The 20,416-nt window shown below is 32.5% G+C and overlaps 1 protein-coding gene across 1 annotated transcript in view; it reads right to left on the reverse strand.

Annotated features, from left to right (window-relative positions):
* NAALADL2 (N-acetylated alpha-linked acidic dipeptidase like 2) overlaps window positions 1-20,416 on the reverse strand; it is a gene marked incomplete at its 5' end in the record, with an annotated part of 708,847 nt that overhangs the window by 524,855 nt on the left and 163,576 nt on the right. The window contains one exon of the mRNA XM_019627205.1: window positions 16,114-16,233. Within this exon, the coding sequence (XP_019482750.1) occupies window positions 16,114-16,233 (120 nt within the window). The remainder of the gene's footprint in view (window positions 1-16,113; window positions 16,234-20,416) is intronic.

The following is a 20,416-nucleotide window of genomic DNA, read 5'->3' on the forward strand; positions in this document are numbered from 1 at the left end:
AAAAAAAAAAAGTAAAATATGAACATCTTTCCTTAAATCAGATAAATAACCCACAAAAACTGATTAAATAATTTATAGCATTAGGTTTCTATGAATCTAGAATTACAGGTGGAATAACCCATTTGATATGAGAATGAGAATGAACTTTAGCATTATTTTCAAGTCTTCTCAGACACATTTACTATGTTAAAAAGTACGTTAGACTGTTTTGTGGGATAGAGAGCACAGTACCAGGGATGACATGTTATAACAGAAGTAAAGCTCTCAACCCTCAGTATTTACCTGATGCCAAATGCAGTAGATTCAATGCATCAGACATTTATGTGATCAAGTAAATTGCTAGAAACAAATTTGACATTAAGATGACAAACATGGTTATTAACAGAAATCATGGTCTACGGTAATCAGATCCAATAAACTACTTAATCTTAGCTCTGTCACAAGATTCCTTGAAACTGGAATAACATAAAGCTTAAGTAGTCCATTTGAAATGTTTTGGCCTTCTATCTCCTATGTGGTAAACATCCAATGGACAGAGCCATGGTGATTGAGACAGGGCCATGGGGTCTCTCCTCTTAGAGTCTACTCTGGGGACCTGCACAGGAATAGATTCTTAGGCCAGTCTCTTCTCTGGTAATCAGAATCATAAAATTATCAAAGTAACTGACTGCTATCAAAAATTAATGTCAATGGTCAATAGACTATGGTAAAAACATGGTCAATTTTTAGTCTGTTAAAGTTACAAATGGTTTTACAGAAAAAAAGGGGGAAAAAATCAACTCTGGGCCTCATTGAAATGGTCTCTGTAGACCATGCTAAGTTGATAGCAGTGAGGTATAGAGCATTCTTTCCCTAATTCGAACATAGTCCAAACGTGTTGGGATTTCATTAGCCAGAGTAGCATAGACACTGGTCAGCTTCACAAATGAAAATAATTCAACCACCTACAAAGTCCTCTTTTTACACTAACCATTAATACTTCACACAATTTGATTGAAAATAAGGTAATACATTTTCTTAAAAAAGATACACAAAAAGGGTCCTTGGGTTTTTAAAAAATAAAGACACATGTTAAGTAGATATATTCCTAGAACAGACTTTTTAAAAGTATAGCATTTGCCATAAGTTGAATGAAAAGACCCAATATCTTACCATCTTTTACTAGAATGAATTAAATGAGTTTATAAATGTCAAGTCCTCTAACTTTCAGAAAGGGCAAGTTCCTTCGTGCATTAGTCAACAAAGCTATTACTAATGTGTGGTAACATTTGGGGCCTTCTTATTTTTCGTTTGAAAGTTTTCTTATCAGGGGCTAAAGTGGTGTGAAGAGAAAGATTAGCCAGCTAGTATGCAACATACAAGGTCTGACACTTAAGTTGGCTAACTTGTTGCAACAACATTGCTAACCTTTTTTCTGATATCATAGGATAATTCACTATGAATAACTGCCAACTGGACAAACAGTTAACCAAATTTACTATTTGGAAGTGCTCGAAAAGCTGTGTGAAAAAGTTAGACTACCTAAACTTTTCACCAATTCATGGCTCTTGCATCACGACAATGCATCAGCTCACACAGCACTGTCTGTGAGGGAGTTTTTAGTCAGTAAACAAATAATTGTATTGGAACACCCTCCCTACTCACCTAATCTGGCCCCCAATGACTTCTTTCTTTATCCACAGATAAAGGAAATATTGAAAGGAAGACATTTTGATGACATTCAGGACATGAAGGGTAATACAACAGCAGCTCTGATGGCCATTCCAGAAAAAGAGTTCCAAAATTGCTTTGAAGTGTGGGCTAGGCACTGGCGTTGGTGCATAGCTTCCCAAGAAAAGTACTTCAAAGATGACCATAGTGATATGCAGCAGTGAGGTGTGTAGCACTTTTTCTAGGATGAGTTCACAATCTTAATTGTCAGACCACTTATATCATAAACATTATATTAAAACATTCTAAAAGTTCTAGAAGCTAACTGGGACAACCATCTTTGGAAGCTTTTTCTAGTATTTAATCAGCTTTATTTGTAAAAATAATTTATGTATAACATAAATGTATTTTGCTATGATTTAAGCCCACATTTTATAGCTTTAACCTCTGAAAGATTTTATGACACATGAAAACCACTTCATGTGCTTAAATGCTGTTTTTCTTTTTCTCCTCCTCAGCCTTCTTTAGTTCAGATTAAGGAACTCCCAATTAAATAAATAATTCACTTCATTTCCTGATTCACCAATCATTTCTGAATATATTCCTGAATTTCTTCTATCCATTTTTAAATAAAACAAATTAAACTGAACCTGATACTTATTAACAATGCTTGGGACAAATTATTTTTCTACTTTGGTGTACCTTTCTCTTGTTAATATTAACCCAGAAAGTTTTTGTTTGTTTTTAATGGTATTGTCCTGATATCTCCTGGTCTTTGCACCAAACTATTCCGATACCCCTGTAACTATGAAATGTCTCTGGGATTCTAAAACATCAAAGCAGTAAAGGAGTACAATTATAGAAGACCCTGCCAAAACAAACAAACAAACAAAACAAACAACAATAAACGAAACAAAACAACAACAAAAAACAACTAAAAACAAAATGAAAACTGTGCACCTCCTTATTAAGGTCTATTTTGCTCAGATATATATTTTTAAAATACATTTTAATGAAAAAGGAATAAATCATTGGTGCTTCCCCCAAACATTTTTATGGTCTAGTTAGTACAATAAAATCATCCTGTCATTTTTAACTCATTAATTGGAAACTATTCATTTCTGTGAGGATTTTGTTAACAGACAAAAAAATCAGTACAATACTGGAAGATGTTCACAGCTGCCAAGCAGGCGCTTCTCAATTTTCCATTAAACATTCCATATGCATCCATCAAGTCGTTCTAACATTCCACGTATCTATCAACCTTTGCCAGGCTATCACATACAAGCATGCATGGTAAGACGATCCTTATGAAATATTCATATACGTTTTCAAGTTACAGATTCTTCTTATTCAAGATAAGATTTAAAGGCAACACTTTCCCAAGGAAGTTAATGAGAATGCTTCTATAATAATAGACGAGCTCAGATATACAAGTACCCTATGATTTCACCAGGTACCCTGGTCAGGATCAAATTTAACTCCAATTCATGTTTAACTTTCTTTTTTTAGGTGCCTAAGGCTATGTCTTCCTGGCTGTCAGTAATCAGATAAAAATACCAAAATTCAGTCAATGCAGATGTAGAAAAATTGAACCCTAATGAGCATATCAACCCCCCTGGTTGATTTTCACCATACTTTGCATGGAAAACATAAAGTGATATTTTTTACCCCTTAAATGGAGTCAGATTTTGTACAGCTAAGTTGGTAAGTCTGAATCCTCTGATTAGTATGCTTCATTGACCAAGGGCAAAAGCTGATGGAATAACTCTCCACATAAATGGGAATTCTTCTCCAAATGGAAAGCATGTCTTGTAATGACTCAAATAGCTCCCATGGGAGGAAGGGTAGACTAAATGCTAAAACAGACACCTTTTCAGGCGCCTGTTAAGAATGATGGTTATGCACACCCTCAACGCCCCCCGCCACACACACTTTATTTTGAAAGTTTTTATTTTTACGATTTCAATAGAAATGAAGATACCGTATGACTAAGATTGACATGCTAATCACCTGACTTCTCCAGATGTTTTTTTTTGCACTTTCGCTTTACCTTTCATGTGTATCTTTCTCACTGAACCATTTGAAAGTAATCTGAAAAACTCTTTGTTCAGTTGTAAAGAACCATGTTTGAAATCACAGTGGTGCTAATGTCTGCGGAAAGGTATCTTAATGTAAAGGCTCTTGCATAAGCACAAATAAATGAAGGCGCTGTGGGGAATCAGAAAGTGCACTGGGTTTGGAACAATAGCTCTAGCTCGCCTGTGTAATGCACATATGACATTGAATGAAACACATGGACACGCAGGGTTTAGCTGCTCACTACAGAGCAGTGAACGTCCCTACTTCGCAGCAGTTTTGTGAGTGTTATGAGTGTTTATATGAAATAATGTATCTGAAAGAAAACTCCAGTGTTTCACAGATATTATTCAGGTAATCATGTTTTTCAAAAATCTCCAGTGAAAATCAGAACCTTTCCTTCACTGTGGTTACCGTACAAAAACAATAATAATGGAGGTTTAGTGAGCATTTACTGAAAGCTAGGTGATATAAAGACAACACTATCACTATACTGGCCTACAAGGGAGGAAATTCAGTTTTATAGAGGTTAAAAGGCTTGAAGACTGGCTCATAGAGATTAATCAGTTGAGCTGGGATTCCAACCTCACATAGCTGATCCGATTCTATATGTTAGCCATGGGATGTGAGGTAGGAAATGTGATATAGGTACAAATAGACAATGTATGCAAATGTATACAAAAAACTATTTGGTTCAGAATTGATGAATTTAAATCTCTCTTTAGCCATCTCTTCTAAACATAGCTCCATCAATCAAATAAAGTATCCCTATGCTTTTTTCTATTCTAAGGATATTAAATTGTTACTTACTATCCTATCAATTACTAAATGTCACTATATTATTTATAGTGGCATCTTAATAAATTCCCCATTAAATATAAAAAGCAGCCTTTATTTCCAGTATTTAATAAATGTAATATAAGCCAGAGACTCTATCCCAAAACCTCTTAAATCATGTAAACATGGTTTCATTCTCTTTTGTAGACTGTCATCTGGATGTATGCATGTGTTTCTCGGTTTCAGGGCAAAGACTTTAGAACTGAACTTTCTAATTGATCAAAATTTTTTAAAAACCTCAAATTAATTGTAAAACAATATTTTTTTCTTGGTTTAAAAATTACCTGATCTGTAGGCTAACTTATTTTGAAAATGGATTGTATCTACCTTTTTTGTATTCAAAGCACACAAATTCTGAAGCCATGTCAAAATAAAACAAAATGAACAAAAAAACCCAACTACATATTTAGTAAGGCATACTAGAAATTTTTTAAAACTCAAGGAAACTATTTTGAAATATGAGGCATGACAATTAAGTTCGCGACTTGTTGCAACAATGTTGCTAACCTTTTTTTTTTTCTTTTTTTACACCTAACCTTTTTTTGATATCAGAGGGATTATTCATTATGAATTTCTACCAACTGGACAAATAGTTAACAAAGTTTACTATTTGGAAGTGCTGAAAAGGCTGTGTGAAAAAGTTAGATGACCTGAACTTTTCACCAACAATTCATAGTTCTTGCATCACCACAATGTCCCAGCTCACACGTCACTGTCTGTGAGGGGGTTTTTAGCCAGTAAACAAATAACTGTATTGGAACACCCTCCCTATTCACCTGATTTGGCCCCCAATTACTTCTTTCTTTACACAAATATAAAGGAAATATTGAAAGGAAGACAGTTTGATGACATTCAAGACATCAAGGGTAATATGACAACAGCTCTGATGGCCATTCCAGAAAGAGAGTTCCAAAATTGCTTTGAAGGGTAGACTAGGTGCTGACAACGATGCATAGCTTCCCAAGGGGAGTACTTGGAAGGTGAATAGTGATATTTAGCAATAAGGTATGTAGCACTTTTTCTAGGATGAGTTCACAAACTTAGTTGGCAGAACTCGTATGTTTTATAAATCATCATATAAAATATGTCAATTGTAGCTATGTTGCATTTTCCAACATAGGTTAGTCTGCTATTTTCTCCAGAACTCTTTGATTCCAATTTAGCATTAAACACTTTTCATCATTTAACTTTTATTCATTTATTTATTTTTGGAATGACAAACAATAAAGAATTGAGAATATTGAAATTTTGAAAATTTTAGAAATTATTTTATTGGTGATCCCATCAATAAATCTTTGATCTACTCAAAATCATATCCTAAACTTGCCCATATCTTTGTTTTACTTCAAAATAGGCTGCTGTACATCAAAACATGTGGAAAGCAATGACTACAAATATGATAGAATATGTCAGCACATGTAACACCACTACTAGAAGCCTAAGTGGGCAGATTTGTTTCATTTTGTTTACTATTCTAAATTAAAAACAAAAATTTCATGCAGGCATTCCACACATGTATGAAAGGCTTAGATAACCTCCTATGGAAGTCACATAAAACTTCTCAGTAAGGAAGGATTTGAACTGGGTAGAACGCTTGCCTATCTGTTATATAACAGTAACTGGGAAAGGCAATTTCAGTTTAATCTGCTAAGTGTTTCAGTTTTTCTTTACCAATTCTCCTCTTAAGTTAAAGAATCATTAAGCTTGCAAAGTAAATAAAAATGAGAATACAGTTTGATGTCACTCAAAATATAAGGCACAGAGTTAAAATTATCCTTTACAGAACCAAACATAAAATTTCAATTATATCATAGATGTTTCAATATCCATGATACCATCACTAAGTTGTACTATTGTTTAATAAAAAATATGCTATTATTTAAAAGCAAAGAAATTGTATCAGAGCTATTAATTTGGGTATTGGAACAAAGTCAAGTAAACACGGCATGTTAGAACTATAAAGGGCTCCTCCTGAATTTCATTTAATGACATTCATTTTACATATGATGAAATTCATCCTAAGATTGCTTGAAAATTGTCTTTGTATGAGAATTAAAAAATCAGTTTGATTTGGGTTATTTATGTACTATAAAAAACAAGCATGTTCTTTATTGATAGGTATGGATGGTAATTTTAACAACCTAATATATTTAGATTAAAACAAAAAGAAAGGGCCGGCCGAGTGGCTCAGTTGGTTAAGAACTCGCTCAAGAGCTTGAGCCCTGAGCAACAGCAGTTCGAGTCCAGCCCAAGCTGAGCAGCCGCTGAGCTGCCAACAGGTAGCAGGATGGCTCAGCTAAAAAAAAAAAAAAAAAAAAATTACAAGTAAAAACTGAAGAACAAACAATTTTATTTGAATAATCTGCTGATAGTCCTTCCATGATTGTCAATATTAGTTGAAACTGAAGTCTGCTATTATGATTCATACATTTCTGGGATTATAGAGACTAATTTTTCTAAATTGTCCAATACAAATTAATTTAAAATATGACATCATTCCAATAATGATTGAACTTATTACTGCTGTACAAGTTTTAATATTTTGAAATGAGGTAACTATAATATTCAAGTAATATATTTATTATTTTTTAAAATCATAAAATATTTATTATACTAAGTGAGACTACTAAGTGTAATATAAAATATAATACAAGAGAAATATATAAAATAGATATAAAGATTTAATGAAATTTGGAGATGCAAATCTAGTAAATAAAAGTAACTTTTTTTTTTGCCGGTAATAGAAAAGCTTTTTTCAAGCTACATTATTAAAACCACAAAACCTTTATTCTTAACTATAATATATATTAGGTTATAAAACCTTCCCAATAGCTAGTGCATAAACACAATAGATATATATTTTCAGTTAAAAAGCAAGTTAATGAATATTTATGAGAATACATTAACTTGTATATTAATAATTACTTATTAAAATAATATTTTATTGAGTACATATTATTTTCAAAGTTCAAGTGAAAACATTTTAAGCTTTTTTAGCTGTATTAAGTTTTCATAACGTACTAAAGGTTAATTTATTAGAAAAACAGAAAGTCTATCGAACTTAAAACCAGATATAATATATTGTGTAGCTGTAGGTTTAATTTCATAAATTTTAGGGTATAGGTGCTTTTTTACCTTCATACAGAGATTAACTATTTTTCAATGATATTTCTTTCCAGAAGTAATTTAAGTCTGTCTCCACGTATTTTATAAAAACAACAGAAAAGTAAAATCCAAACTGCTGCCTAGGGCTCCTCATTAACATGTCCCCGAGCAAGATATAATTAATCTATTTTTATCTTAAGACACGAATGGGAAGCAGAAAAAAAGAAATCAGAGCCATATAGCTAGTGATTAATAATTAGAAATTAAGGATTTTAAAAAATAATTTGTTAGTATAGAGCCAAGGACTTATTTATTTTTTTTACATAAAAAAATTTTTTTACACACATCACTTCTATGAAACATCAATTTACAAATGATAGGAACTATAATCTAGTTAGTTTTAAGATAGTGTATTCTAAATTCAAATATGTAAGAGAATCTTGAACAAAAATTTTAACATCATAATCATTCCTGAAATAATTTAAACCCTTCACTAAAGTACTGAACCTTTGCTTAAACAAGGCAAACATTATACCTTTTAGTGAATGATAAGATCATAGATTTTGACCACATAAAATGGTGATCATTGAGAAAATGGAATACAAGTGGAAAAGAAATGCTTGATAAAACATTTTGTTGTGATTCAATGAAATATGAGCTTAGTTTTAATGAGTGCTTAGAATGTTCCAGGCACTGTGTTGAGTACATACATGTATTATTTCAATTAATATCTACAACAACCATATGATTTAGGCTATTTCATGATGTTCTTGTAACCACACATGACACCTCAATTTTAAAAATAAATTTAAAATTTGTATTAGACGTTTATGCTACTACTCTATAAATATAACGATTTTAATTCCTTAAATAGCATTATATAATTCCATCACCTCAAATAAGCCTATGCATAAAAATAAATACTGAAGAATGTAAAAACTGAAACCATGTACTATCCTTTAAGATCACTGTTTATATTCATTCTTATTTGTCAAGTTATGTTTCTTTTTAACATTCATTTCCCCATTTGTTTATATTTGCCTCATTCAAAAAAAATTAAATATGCAACTTTAATTTTTGTTTAATTGAGATTCAAATTATGTTACATGGTATCAACTTAATCCTTATTGTTAAATAATGCAAAAGTACAATCTGAGAGACAATATTTCTGTAATTAATTTACCTAATAAGTACATTATCTTCAGTTCAGTTTAGCAAATTTGAGAGAACTGTCAGTTTCTCATTGTTAAATTCATGCTCTTTCACTTTAGAATCTCGTTCAGATTTTAAGGGCTTAATAATGAATAACAATAACATTTATTAAGAATGTATGTATGCAATTTCATATTTAATGCTCACACAACTTTTTGAGTTGGATTTACTTTTATCACTGTTGTAGAGAACTTTTTTTTTTTTAAAGACAACTCTAAGACTTCAGAGGGGTTAGATAATATTCTAAGGTCTCTGAACCATCCAGCAGAAAAGCTTGAACTTGAGTTTACTATCCTTGCATCCTGTCTTGTTGTGCTTCACTATTTAAAAACAAGTTACCTGCTGAACATAGAACAAATACAGCGGATTGAAAATACTGGGAAACCTATCTACAGCAGAAGAAGATGAAAAATGTCAACCAGACACAGGAAGGGAAGGAAAAGCTGAGATGCGAAAGGGATGCTCAGGATTTCCATAAAGCCATACACGTGTGTTATTCTTATAAGAGGCATCTACATTAGTGCATCTAAATAATTGCCCAGAAGTTAAAATATGTCTAAAGTACTTTTTCATTTATTAGAATAATATAAAATGTGCAAAGAAAATTTCTGAAACACGTGTAAGTTTAGGGAGTAAACTAGAAGGATCAATTGCTGTCTCCCTTCCTTCCTTCTTTCCTTGCTTCCTTCCTTCCTTCCTTTCTTCTCCCTCCCTCCCTCCCTTCTTCCCTTCTTTAGCTCCTTCCTTCTCTCCTTTTCTCTCACTTTGTTTGTCTCCTGTCTCTCTTTCTTTCATTCTTTTTTACTTTTCTTAACTTATACTATAATGTCTAGTTAGAAGGAACAAAATGCTTGGCATCTTTTTTTGTGTGTGTGATGCCAAACTTACATAGATACATGGGGATTATTTATGCTAACCGTATTACAATAAGATATATGTAAAAATCAACACTGTGTCACTTGTTATGACTTCATAATATTCAAATGGTCAGTAAATATAATTAAATTATACTATTATGTAGGTAAAATACAGACATAACTTTCAAATTATAGGATTTATTCACAACAGACCGTAAATTTGTAAATACACCTTCATTTCATTTTAAGCCATGAAAAATATGTTAATATTAGGAATAGGATCTGAAGCATTCAATTAGTTGTCCTTGTTCTAAATTCACATTCTTAAAGTCTGACTGCTAAATGACAGAATAATGACACAGTCTAACATTTTTCATTATGATTTCTGATTAAAGTTGTAGTTCAAGAAATATAATTTACCTTTTGTAGACATGGTAATATTTGGCATAAGTCATTTAGAAAAATAAGTAAAGTCAGTAAGTGAAAGATGGAAAGCCTTCTGATTAAAAACAAAAACAAACAAACAAAAAACAAACCAGCAGATATAAGTTTTCAATGTATTGAACCATTGTTTTCTGATTTTGTGTTCTAGTCCTGATCATATTTTCTGTGACCAATGGAGCAGCTCTGGAGTCTTACAATTACAGAATATGGAGCGTTGGTCATTTGTAATTACTTCTGAGAACTGAGTATAAAGTGCCTCATTCGACTAGTCAGTGAACACCATACCCCTTCCAAGTATCAAGATATTATTTGCTTTTTAAAAAATTTTTGCTCACAGAATGATTTAAAAAATTGGCTTAAGAAAAATGACAAGTTTGCCTTTATATACAAAAACATACCTAAAAACATCATGCAATCACACTGAATGAAACATTTTTTTTAAATCTGAAATATTCATAGAATGTCAAATAAATACGTCTGCTAACTTCACCAACAGCAGGGAAAACTCCAAAGTCTGAAAGCCTCAACAGGATAGAGGTCTTTCTCTCCTCTCCTATCTTCCCAGCTTCACTGCCAAATCACACATAAGGTTATACCAGTGTGCGTGTAAATGTACCATATACGCAGGGCACACGTGAACATTTCATCTTCAAAAAATGTTGAATTCCCTTTTTATACATTGTTGCATCATTTTACTAGGGAACATATTCTTGATGCTCATTATTAGTTAAATGAATCATATTTTAATTTTGGAAAAAAGAAAATTAAATTTTAGTTCAACCATCTTTAATTGTCTACCATGTATAGTATAGCAAAACTTGCTCTAAGATAAAATAAAGAAACAAAAATAGTTCTTTTGAATGCAGTTATCACAGGTATTAAATAAATGTCATCAGAAAAAAAGAGACTAGAGTAAATGGAACTTATAGTTTAGTGAATACAAAAAGCATGCAAATGCTTTATGTGAAGTTAATTTTTAAAATACGGTGTTTCTCAGCATTTGCATAAACTATGGGATTTCTTATTGCTATTCCAATTGTCCATTCATTGAATATTGATTGGCAAATCACTGATAGCTATAGATAATTCTTTCTTAACCCCCAAGTCAATGTTTTAAATTTATTTATTTTATGGATTTATTTGGATTTCAAATTCAAATAGTATGGAATTTATTTTTCTTTAAATAATACTACTCTTTTCTAATTTGTGGGAAACAATTTAATCAAAAGCATAAACACCTACCAGGTTTTTCCTACCTCTCATTTCCCTCCAGGCTCTTCCAAAAGGCCTACTTATACAAGACTGCATTATGGACCTAATTGGTGGTTCGTTAAGTTATACACTGGCTAAACAATATGAAATAGATATTAAAATATAAATCTGATCTAATAAATAAATACATAACTGTTTAATTTGTAGGAAACTACAAAATTATTTGGATTCCTGGATCATTAAAATTGTAATTATAATGAATAAAAATGTATATAAGAAACGTTAAAACCAACTAATATTTACTGATATCTTCCTATGTAACAGTGAATACTAGGAATGTGTTGCATGTTACTTCATTTATAAAAAATATAGCATTTATGGATTTTTGTGTGTAATTTCACCATGCACAAAAGACGTGAGACATGTATTAATTGCGAAGTCACTGCATAAATATCTGACTCCTAACAGGATGTGAGGCTGATGTGTGGTGAGGGCCCAGACAGTTGGCTCAGCCTCCATATTTCAGTGGGATTTACTGGCTGTCTAGTTGTCATGAAATACACAGTAATTTTTCTTTTTTATTATTGATTTTTGTGAAAAGGACTTTAAAAAGAAAGCCAAATGCTTTTTATTGCATTTTATAGAATAAATTTCATACTGGAGTGCTATTCAGCAATTTGAGAATTTGTGAAGATCTTAAAATCTCCTTTACTATGTCTCAGATGGTCACTGAGAGAAATCTAAGTGAATCCATTATGACATATAAGAGCATACTTTGTCTTAAAGCTTGAAGAATTAAAGCACTCCCCCATAAAATAAACTGCTATAAATACAAAGCTAAAATAAAGCCTTTCCTCTAAGGTTTAAGCATAAGGGAAGCAGGACAAGCTAGCTCTGAGAGCGTGGTTTGCTCTTTCCTGCAGCATATATCTAAAAGCCATTTATTTGCCTTTCACAGTTCCTGCGACGTAATGTGAGGATTTTCTCATCAATTCCCTTCCTGGAGGCTAAATGAACATGTACATAGTATTTCCAATAAAACTAATGAGATCTAGTCCTTCTTGGCTGCAGACTATTTTTTCTACTCATTTAAGAAATAATTTAATATCACATTATGCTTCCCCTTTGCCCTCCTTTCCTTAGATTCGGAGATTCCCTCCCAAATTCATTTTTGAACTATGATTTAGTAACTTCCGCATAGCTAAAATAACATTAACTTTTCCCTTTACTCACTCAGCTGCATGTTCCCAGTACAGATGCTCATTTAGAATCATGATTAATAGTTGTGATTCACATAGAAAGTCAGGTGGTCCTCTGCTTTTCAAAACCTAGCTGTATCACTGTACTTCCTCACTTTCAAACTGCAGCCCCAGAATATACCGGAGATGCCAAAAAAAATATATAAAGTGGACACTTTGGTCAGCATTGCTCAAGCAGTAGTTCCCCGTAATCAGAAGTGTCTGGAAGCTGATGATAACCACTTTGAGCACCTCTTGTAATTGTATAAGTCAAACGTGACTTGTATTAATCTTTTGAGACTGGTGTATATTGAGTATTACAATTTTAATAGTTTTTCCCTTTCTTAAAATGTGTATATGGTTTTTTGGGGGGGCACCCTCTGTATTTGATGGACAGGTAAAGTATGCTTGGCTGTAATCATGCTGTATAAACTTGCCTAATCCATACTTCCTTTCTTTTTATTATGTGAATATATATTAATAGCTACAGCATCAATGATTCCCCCAAGTCTCTGGGACAATCCACAGAGAACAAAGATGGCTAGAATGTAATTGAAAAGGTTAAAAAAAAGGATGCTCTGTCTCCTTTACCTAGAAGATAAAGCCAAGTATGTGGCAAAGTTCTGTCTGGAGGAGATTTCTGCACAGAATTCTTTGTTAAATCTGTTTATAGGCCTATAAGGAAGATGACTGGAGAAAATATGTCAGATTCTTACTAACCATGTCTTATTTTAAATAAACTACTAATTCACTAGTTTGTGGTGAATTTTAACTCATTATCTATGGTAAGGATTTTGAGTATTTGGCCTTAAAGCATTATTAGGAAAAAATTTAAATGCCTTGCCTTATCTTAACTTGAATTTTTAAAGTTGCTGTTGTTGTTGTTGTTGTTGTAGTTTGCTTACAAAATATATATACAATCATTGTAGAACATTTAGAAATTAAGGAAAATATAAAGCACTAGAAATCCATAATCCCATTTACCCAATGTATATGATTGGCTCCTGCCCCAGAGTTGAAAAAGTAGGATTCATGTAATATACCTAAAGCAATGTCACTTTATTTCCCACTGTCCTTTCAAAACGTATCTGGAGAGGAACGTTCTTCTCCAAACACCATAAGGAGACTTCTGATTATTGGTAATACAAAGTGCAATTTGAATCATTGTCATAAGTTAATAATTAGAAGACCTAGTTTTCATATTGTGATGAAAACACTCTACCCTAGATTTCAATTGTCAGCTTGCCCCTCCACCAGATCAGGTCTATTGCTGGAGAAGGAGTGAACTCTATTTTATTTCCTTACCCATGCACTAATGATACTTTCTAGAAATTGAAAATAATAGTCCCTACCTCAGTAATAGAGTTAGTGTGAAAATTAATGTGATAACACACAAAAAGTGCTTTGAAAATATCTAGCCCATATTACTAACAATATTACCATGGAAAACACACATGTACTTTTTTCTACTCACAACTCTGAGGACACAGGCCAATCCCAAAACAGACACTCCTTTTCTGTTCATTTATTAGATGCTAAGCAAACCTATCTCTTACCTTCAGAATTCTTAGGTGAGTCAGACACGAGCCTACCATGTCTCCCATGTTACAGAGGACATACATTAAGCACTCCATGTGGTTCCATTGAAGCCTCAGTAAAGAGGCTTGCAATGGAATTTAAAATACATTTATACAAAATTCCTATTCATAAAATCCTTGTTCCCCAATCTCCAAATATTTTATACCACACATATGAATAAGGGGTTTAATAATAGTCCAGAATGTTTACAACTATTTTCTTTGAAATTTAGGTGTTACATAGCTCACTTTGAAATAACCTACTCTTATTGTTATATTAGAATATCAGTTACAAACTCCAATTTAACATCATCATTATATATCTATCCGTCTGTCTGTCTATCTACAAATCTATTCCACCTACACCACACACACATACACATTAAAGACTCAGGATCTAAGATGAGACTGGGTATAAATTCTGGTTGTTTTATATAAGTAGCTGTTCATCTTTGAGCGAGTTACTTATCCTGTTTCTGCTTTAGTTACATAACCCATAAATAGAAAAGAGTAGTCTCTACCTTAACAATACAGTTATTGTGAAGATTGATGTGATAACATATAAAAAGTGTTTAGAAAAACATCTAGCCCATACTACTAACAATTAACTTTATAAGTAACCATAATATAATCATTATTATTATAATTATTATAAATGTCCTCTTTATAACTTGCTTGACTTATGAGGATTTCCACATCATTAAATATTCTGTTTCACATTGCAATTGTTTTATAGTATTCAGCTGTACAAATGTAGCATAATTTTCAATACTTAACTGGACATATATGTAATTTCTAATATTTTGTCACATCATTGGCCATCATTATGTTTATCAGCTCTGGGTTTTTTTTCCCCCCTTTAGAATATATTGATTGAACTGAAATTACTGGTCAACATGTGCTTATTTACGGCATTTAATACATGTTGACAAATTGTCCTGCACAAATTGATATCACTATGTATTTTCATGGCTATCTTAAAATTCTGGCCAGTTATCAACTATCAATTGATTTAAGTATAATGGCATCCTTGAAAGACAATGAAAAACGGGCATTGGATATTCTGTTATCTCCTTTAAGCATGTGCCAACAGATTTCTGGAAAATTTTTCGGGCTTGGGGATTAGCAAACCTAGGGTTGGATGAGGAGAAATCCAATACATCTTCAGAACCAGAGTTCCAGTGACATAAAAACACTGACCATTTTTCTTAAAAGAAAAAAAAAATGAAATTAGAATGAGTGGTAGTGGTTGTCTATTGTGGTGGCTCATTATGTGATACTTAGATCAAACTGCTTCAATTATGTAAATGAATCTAGTGGATGAGTGTTAATACACTGCTGTTTAAATAAAATAAATCAAAATTCTGCTTCTTCTTAGCATATTATAGTTTAATTAAATTCCTGAGTACAACTATGAAGTTATACAGTTGACAAAATCAATCACTAAGGAGTGTAAATCATCTAGATACTAGTCTAACATAAAGCACATAGCGATTAGTCAGTTTTAATAAGAGAAGCTTCAAATATCTTATAAGAAGAGGACACTGTGGTTCTCATTTTTAGCATTCAATAAGTATTATTGTGAGGAGTATGCCAATTTTATCAAGGTTCCACAAAGTGACCAATATCTGTCTTAAGGTATCTCCTGTCTTATGTAATAAGGACATCAATTTATCTTTCTTGAGACACTCTGCCTCTTTCTCTCTCTCTCTCTCTCTCTCTCTCTCTCTCTCTNTCTCTCTCTCTCTCTCTCTCTCTCTCTCTCTCTCTCTCTCTCTCTCTCTCACACACACACACACACACACACACACACACACACACTCCATGCTCACAGAGGCATATAACTCCAACAAAGCAAAACAAAATATTCATCTCCACACCAAAAACAGCCATTGGACCAACCTTATAAAGTAGTGGCAATTTTCCCAGTTTCAGGAGTGCAATCTGGCTTGTTATATTTTTCATTTTTTTAATTCTTTTTAAATCATCTGCATTTCCATAACTCACATCAATGAGTTCAGCCTGAAAGAAAACACAAAGACAAATGAAGCTTTGTAGGAGGAATGATAGCAGATTGCTCATTTGGTATGACAAAAGCATTTATAGTAATTTTAAATGTTCAAAGGAGAAATAATTCTGTGTCTTACCCTGTCCCAATCACCACAAACATGACCTTTCTGTTTCTATCAGGTGCAACAATTATTGTGGTCACTGGAGAAAAAGTTTGAAAGTCATTTTTGCTTTGTCCTCTCCCTTCTAACCAAGTTACAAAACCAGCTCATGACTCTAGCAAACCACTGAGTTTATTATATTCTACATTTATATTTCTGGGATTTGAATCACTTTATAAAACACTGCAAGATTAATTTCCTTAAGGTTCAACTACAATCAAACCATCCTCAGGCTAGAGCCATTCAAAGATTCTCTATTGTTATCCAAATTAAGCAAATCCCATCATGTCCTTTGAGGTTTTGCATTAAAAATCAGTAATTACAGAAGTCTCAAAGTTCTGATGGTTTGACAGTTGATAATAAAAATGTATCTACTGCCTTCAAAGGATGCCTCTGAACCAGAGCCTTTCTGAAAGTCTTTCCTACTTACCCTCAAGAAAGCTGAAAATCACAGCTGCAAGAAAGCACATTGAATTTTTCTTAGACACGAATCAATATATAATGATATAATAAAATGTCAAGCCATTTCTTTCCACACATTCTTGGTGCTACAATGAACCTCTTTTTATTGTGTGTATTCTGTCACACTAGAAAATCATCCACTCAGCTGGTTGGAGTACTATGTTTAATTTACATCCAAATACCAAGGATTAAGTCACATCTGACTACTCCCTTTGGGAAATGTCAAATGAGCAGGAACTTAGGTACCTGTTGAACTATTCACTTCATGTGCACCATTTTTTCTATTGTGGGCTTGCCTGACACATAGGAGAGAGTAACGGGAGAGGTGCAGAGTGAAATGAAACTAGTTCTACTTTGTTGTACACATTATTATTATTATTATTATTATTATTATTATTATTATTATTATTATATTATTATTATTAGTTTTACCAGAGAGACATATACAAAAGTCCCCACACTAATTTTTATTTAAATTCTGTATGCTAATTTTAAAGTAGGAACAAAGAACTTAAAACAACAGCAACAATTCAGACAGAAAGCCAATTATTTCATATTTTGTTAAAAAGAAAAGTTTTGGGATTGCAACAGAGAGTGGCAGGCCATATAGAAATAGCTGAGGAGGATGAACACACTTTGGAAATGAATATGAAGCCTTAAAATACAAGTATCTTCTATGTATGATAAAATATGTGATTATAGGGAATCATAAACCAATTAGGAGTGGCTAAAAATCAAAATATTAAAAAGTGACATTTTATTAAATCAGTGGTTCTGATTCCACACAAAAATGAATAAATATCCTGAGCAGAAGCAACAGAAGACAGGAATTAATAGAATCATCGTTTCCTATAGTCAGTTAAATAAAATAAATAGGACAATAGTAGAAAGTAACTAGGTCAAAGAAGTGTCGTTGGGGTCATCTACGTGTGGGTGGCCTGGGGCTCCACGGTGAGAAACAATCCAGACCCACGTTTCCCTTCTACCTCAAAGTAGCAAAAAATATTCTTGCTTATGAAATGATAGATGCTTTGAAATTTTTTCAGACTTGACATTTTCAACCAAATCAATCACTGAATCCTCCTAGTTCCTCTCTAAGACACATTTTGAATTTACAGAATGTTTGAAAAACCTGCTTTGACTAAAACAGTAATTTTCTACTCAAAATTAGAAATGGTAAACCCAAGAATTTCTCATACTGACAAAACACATAATCAGTAGTACCATTCATCTCAATACAAGTTTTACTTTAGACATTTACTATCTTATATAACCTAGCTTTTGAATATTGTTCAAAATAAATTGTTTTACTTCTTAAAAACACATAAAGTCAAATGATCTCCCATATTTACCTTTGTCCTTTCTAACAAGGGTGAGCATATTAGTGTTTATGAAGAACTCAAAATTCAGCGATCGTTAGAATTTTATCAGTACTTCTTTTTCAGGTTCGTTCAAGGGCTTGTCATCATGGACATTATCATGAAAACCACAATGCATTGAAACATGAAAACCAATGCCATGTCCTCCCACTCCTGTGGTCGATATCACTAATCAATCAGACTTTTTCAAACTCCTTGTAACAATGGTCTAGCTAATCAAGACCAATTTGAGATTAGCATAAACAGGGAGATATACAAAAATTTTAATATTTTAATATTAAAGAATTATTCAATTAAATAACTAATGTTTAAACTAGTATTTTGTTATTTACAATATTCAATTACTGGGACAGCACAAGTACTAATCAGTTAAAATAGACTCCCAACCCACCACAAGTGTACGAGAATAGTGCAGCCGAATTGAATTCAGCATTAAGCATGAGAAACACAATCCTTTTTTTCTTTTGGTCTGGTTTAAACAAGCAGATAAAGGGGTGGCTTGTCAATTTATCATTTTTTTATTGTAATATACACACTTGCTGAAAAAATATTAACTACAATGACATATTAAACCATGTTTTGATAGCAGAATAACAAAGGTAAGCCAGAGTTGTTACTTGTCTTGGCATGCGGTAATTAACATATTTGCAAGATGTTTTATCACCTAACATATTACACACATCCATCTAAATGATAATACAATTAAGTTAAAATGATTGTGGTATAGAAATTTAACCAAAGTGCAGTTCTGTCAGAATTATATTTCCATATTTTAATTCTATAGTCTCCAAAGTCAATAGACAAAATCATGTATGTTTAGAATAAGATTGCATACAAGATTATAAAAATTCAGATTGTCAGGAAGAAAGATATCTTTAAGTTGTCCCAAATTAACAAATAGAGGATATTTATATACTCACTTGTATTATTTGGCCAACATTTAAAAATAACAATCAGCCAGAGTATCTGTCCTGTTAGCCATTTATATTAAAGTCACTTTAAAAGCTGTAACTGTATCTTAAAAAAAAAAAAAGAAATCATAACATACATGTATAGAGATAGGAGAAAAACCTGGAGAAAACAGAATTGTGCAAGTCCAAGGAAGAGAGGGTATTAAAGATAGAATTTTTTATTTTTTATTTTTTCTCCAACAAAATGGTTCAGATTATATTTTAGTTTCTGAAGGTATGGAGGGAAGTGAGTTACAAAAAAAAAAAAAAGAAAGACCTTCTGTGCTTACTTTATCTTGTGGGGTGTTGCCAATAAAAAGTAAATAAAGGCATTAACAGTTCAGAAGATTTCCAATTATGCTATGCCTTAATTACAATAAAAAAAGGAATAATAGAGAGTGATGCAGAATTACATTAATAAGGAAGTCAAGAAAGGCATTGCTAAGGGGATCACATCCAAATAATGAGCCAAGCACTAAACTGGGGGAATTTTGTAGGCTTAGGGGAATGCAAACTCCCTAAGAGAAGGAAGGCCTCTATTAAATGAACATAGATATTGAATATGTTAAGATGTAAAACATGACTACTGGATTCTGAAATAAGAAGTTATTGATTTCTGTATAGGGGTGGGGATTAGATGAGAAGGGAATTTTAGGAAACTTATTAATCAATTTGAGCAAGAGTTAGGTGGTACTCCATGGAAGTAACAGTTAGCTGGTGGATGTGTAGCTGAAAGAGGCGATAGTGTATTGTTTGGTTAGTCAGCTTTTACCAAAAAGAATGTTTAGACAAAAAGGTGAATGCTTATAGATTGAAAAGATTTAGCCCCATTTGGTCTACACATCCTAGAAGCAAAAGAAGTATAGAGAAATTGGATCCAGATTATTCTTTCTCAAAATTAGTATATAATAAATGAGTGTAATAGTGATTAATCTTACTCCATTTATATTTCCATGCATATCGGCAATGGCTGATTACGAGAATGCCTGTAACTATCACTTGCCCTATGTTTACCCTATTTACTCTGCTACCCTATAGTAAATTAGAAATAAGACTCTTTCAAAAACATTGATAACAGTGGCAGTGCTGATTAACTGCTCCCAAGATAAGCATCCTGGGATGACTCAGTTATCTCTCCTGGGTGAGGCTGGGGGGCAAGGGGGAAACGGGGTCAATCTCTTGAAAGTCTAGACAGGGAGCTGGTGGATATGTCCCAGTTATTTGAGGACAAGAATGGTAGTTC

Source organism: Hipposideros armiger, unplaced genomic scaffold, assembly GCF_001890085.2.
Source record: "Hipposideros armiger isolate ML-2016 unplaced genomic scaffold, ASM189008v1 scaffold_723, whole genome shotgun sequence".
NCBI lineage: Eukaryota > Metazoa > Chordata > Mammalia > Chiroptera > Hipposideridae > Hipposideros > Hipposideros armiger.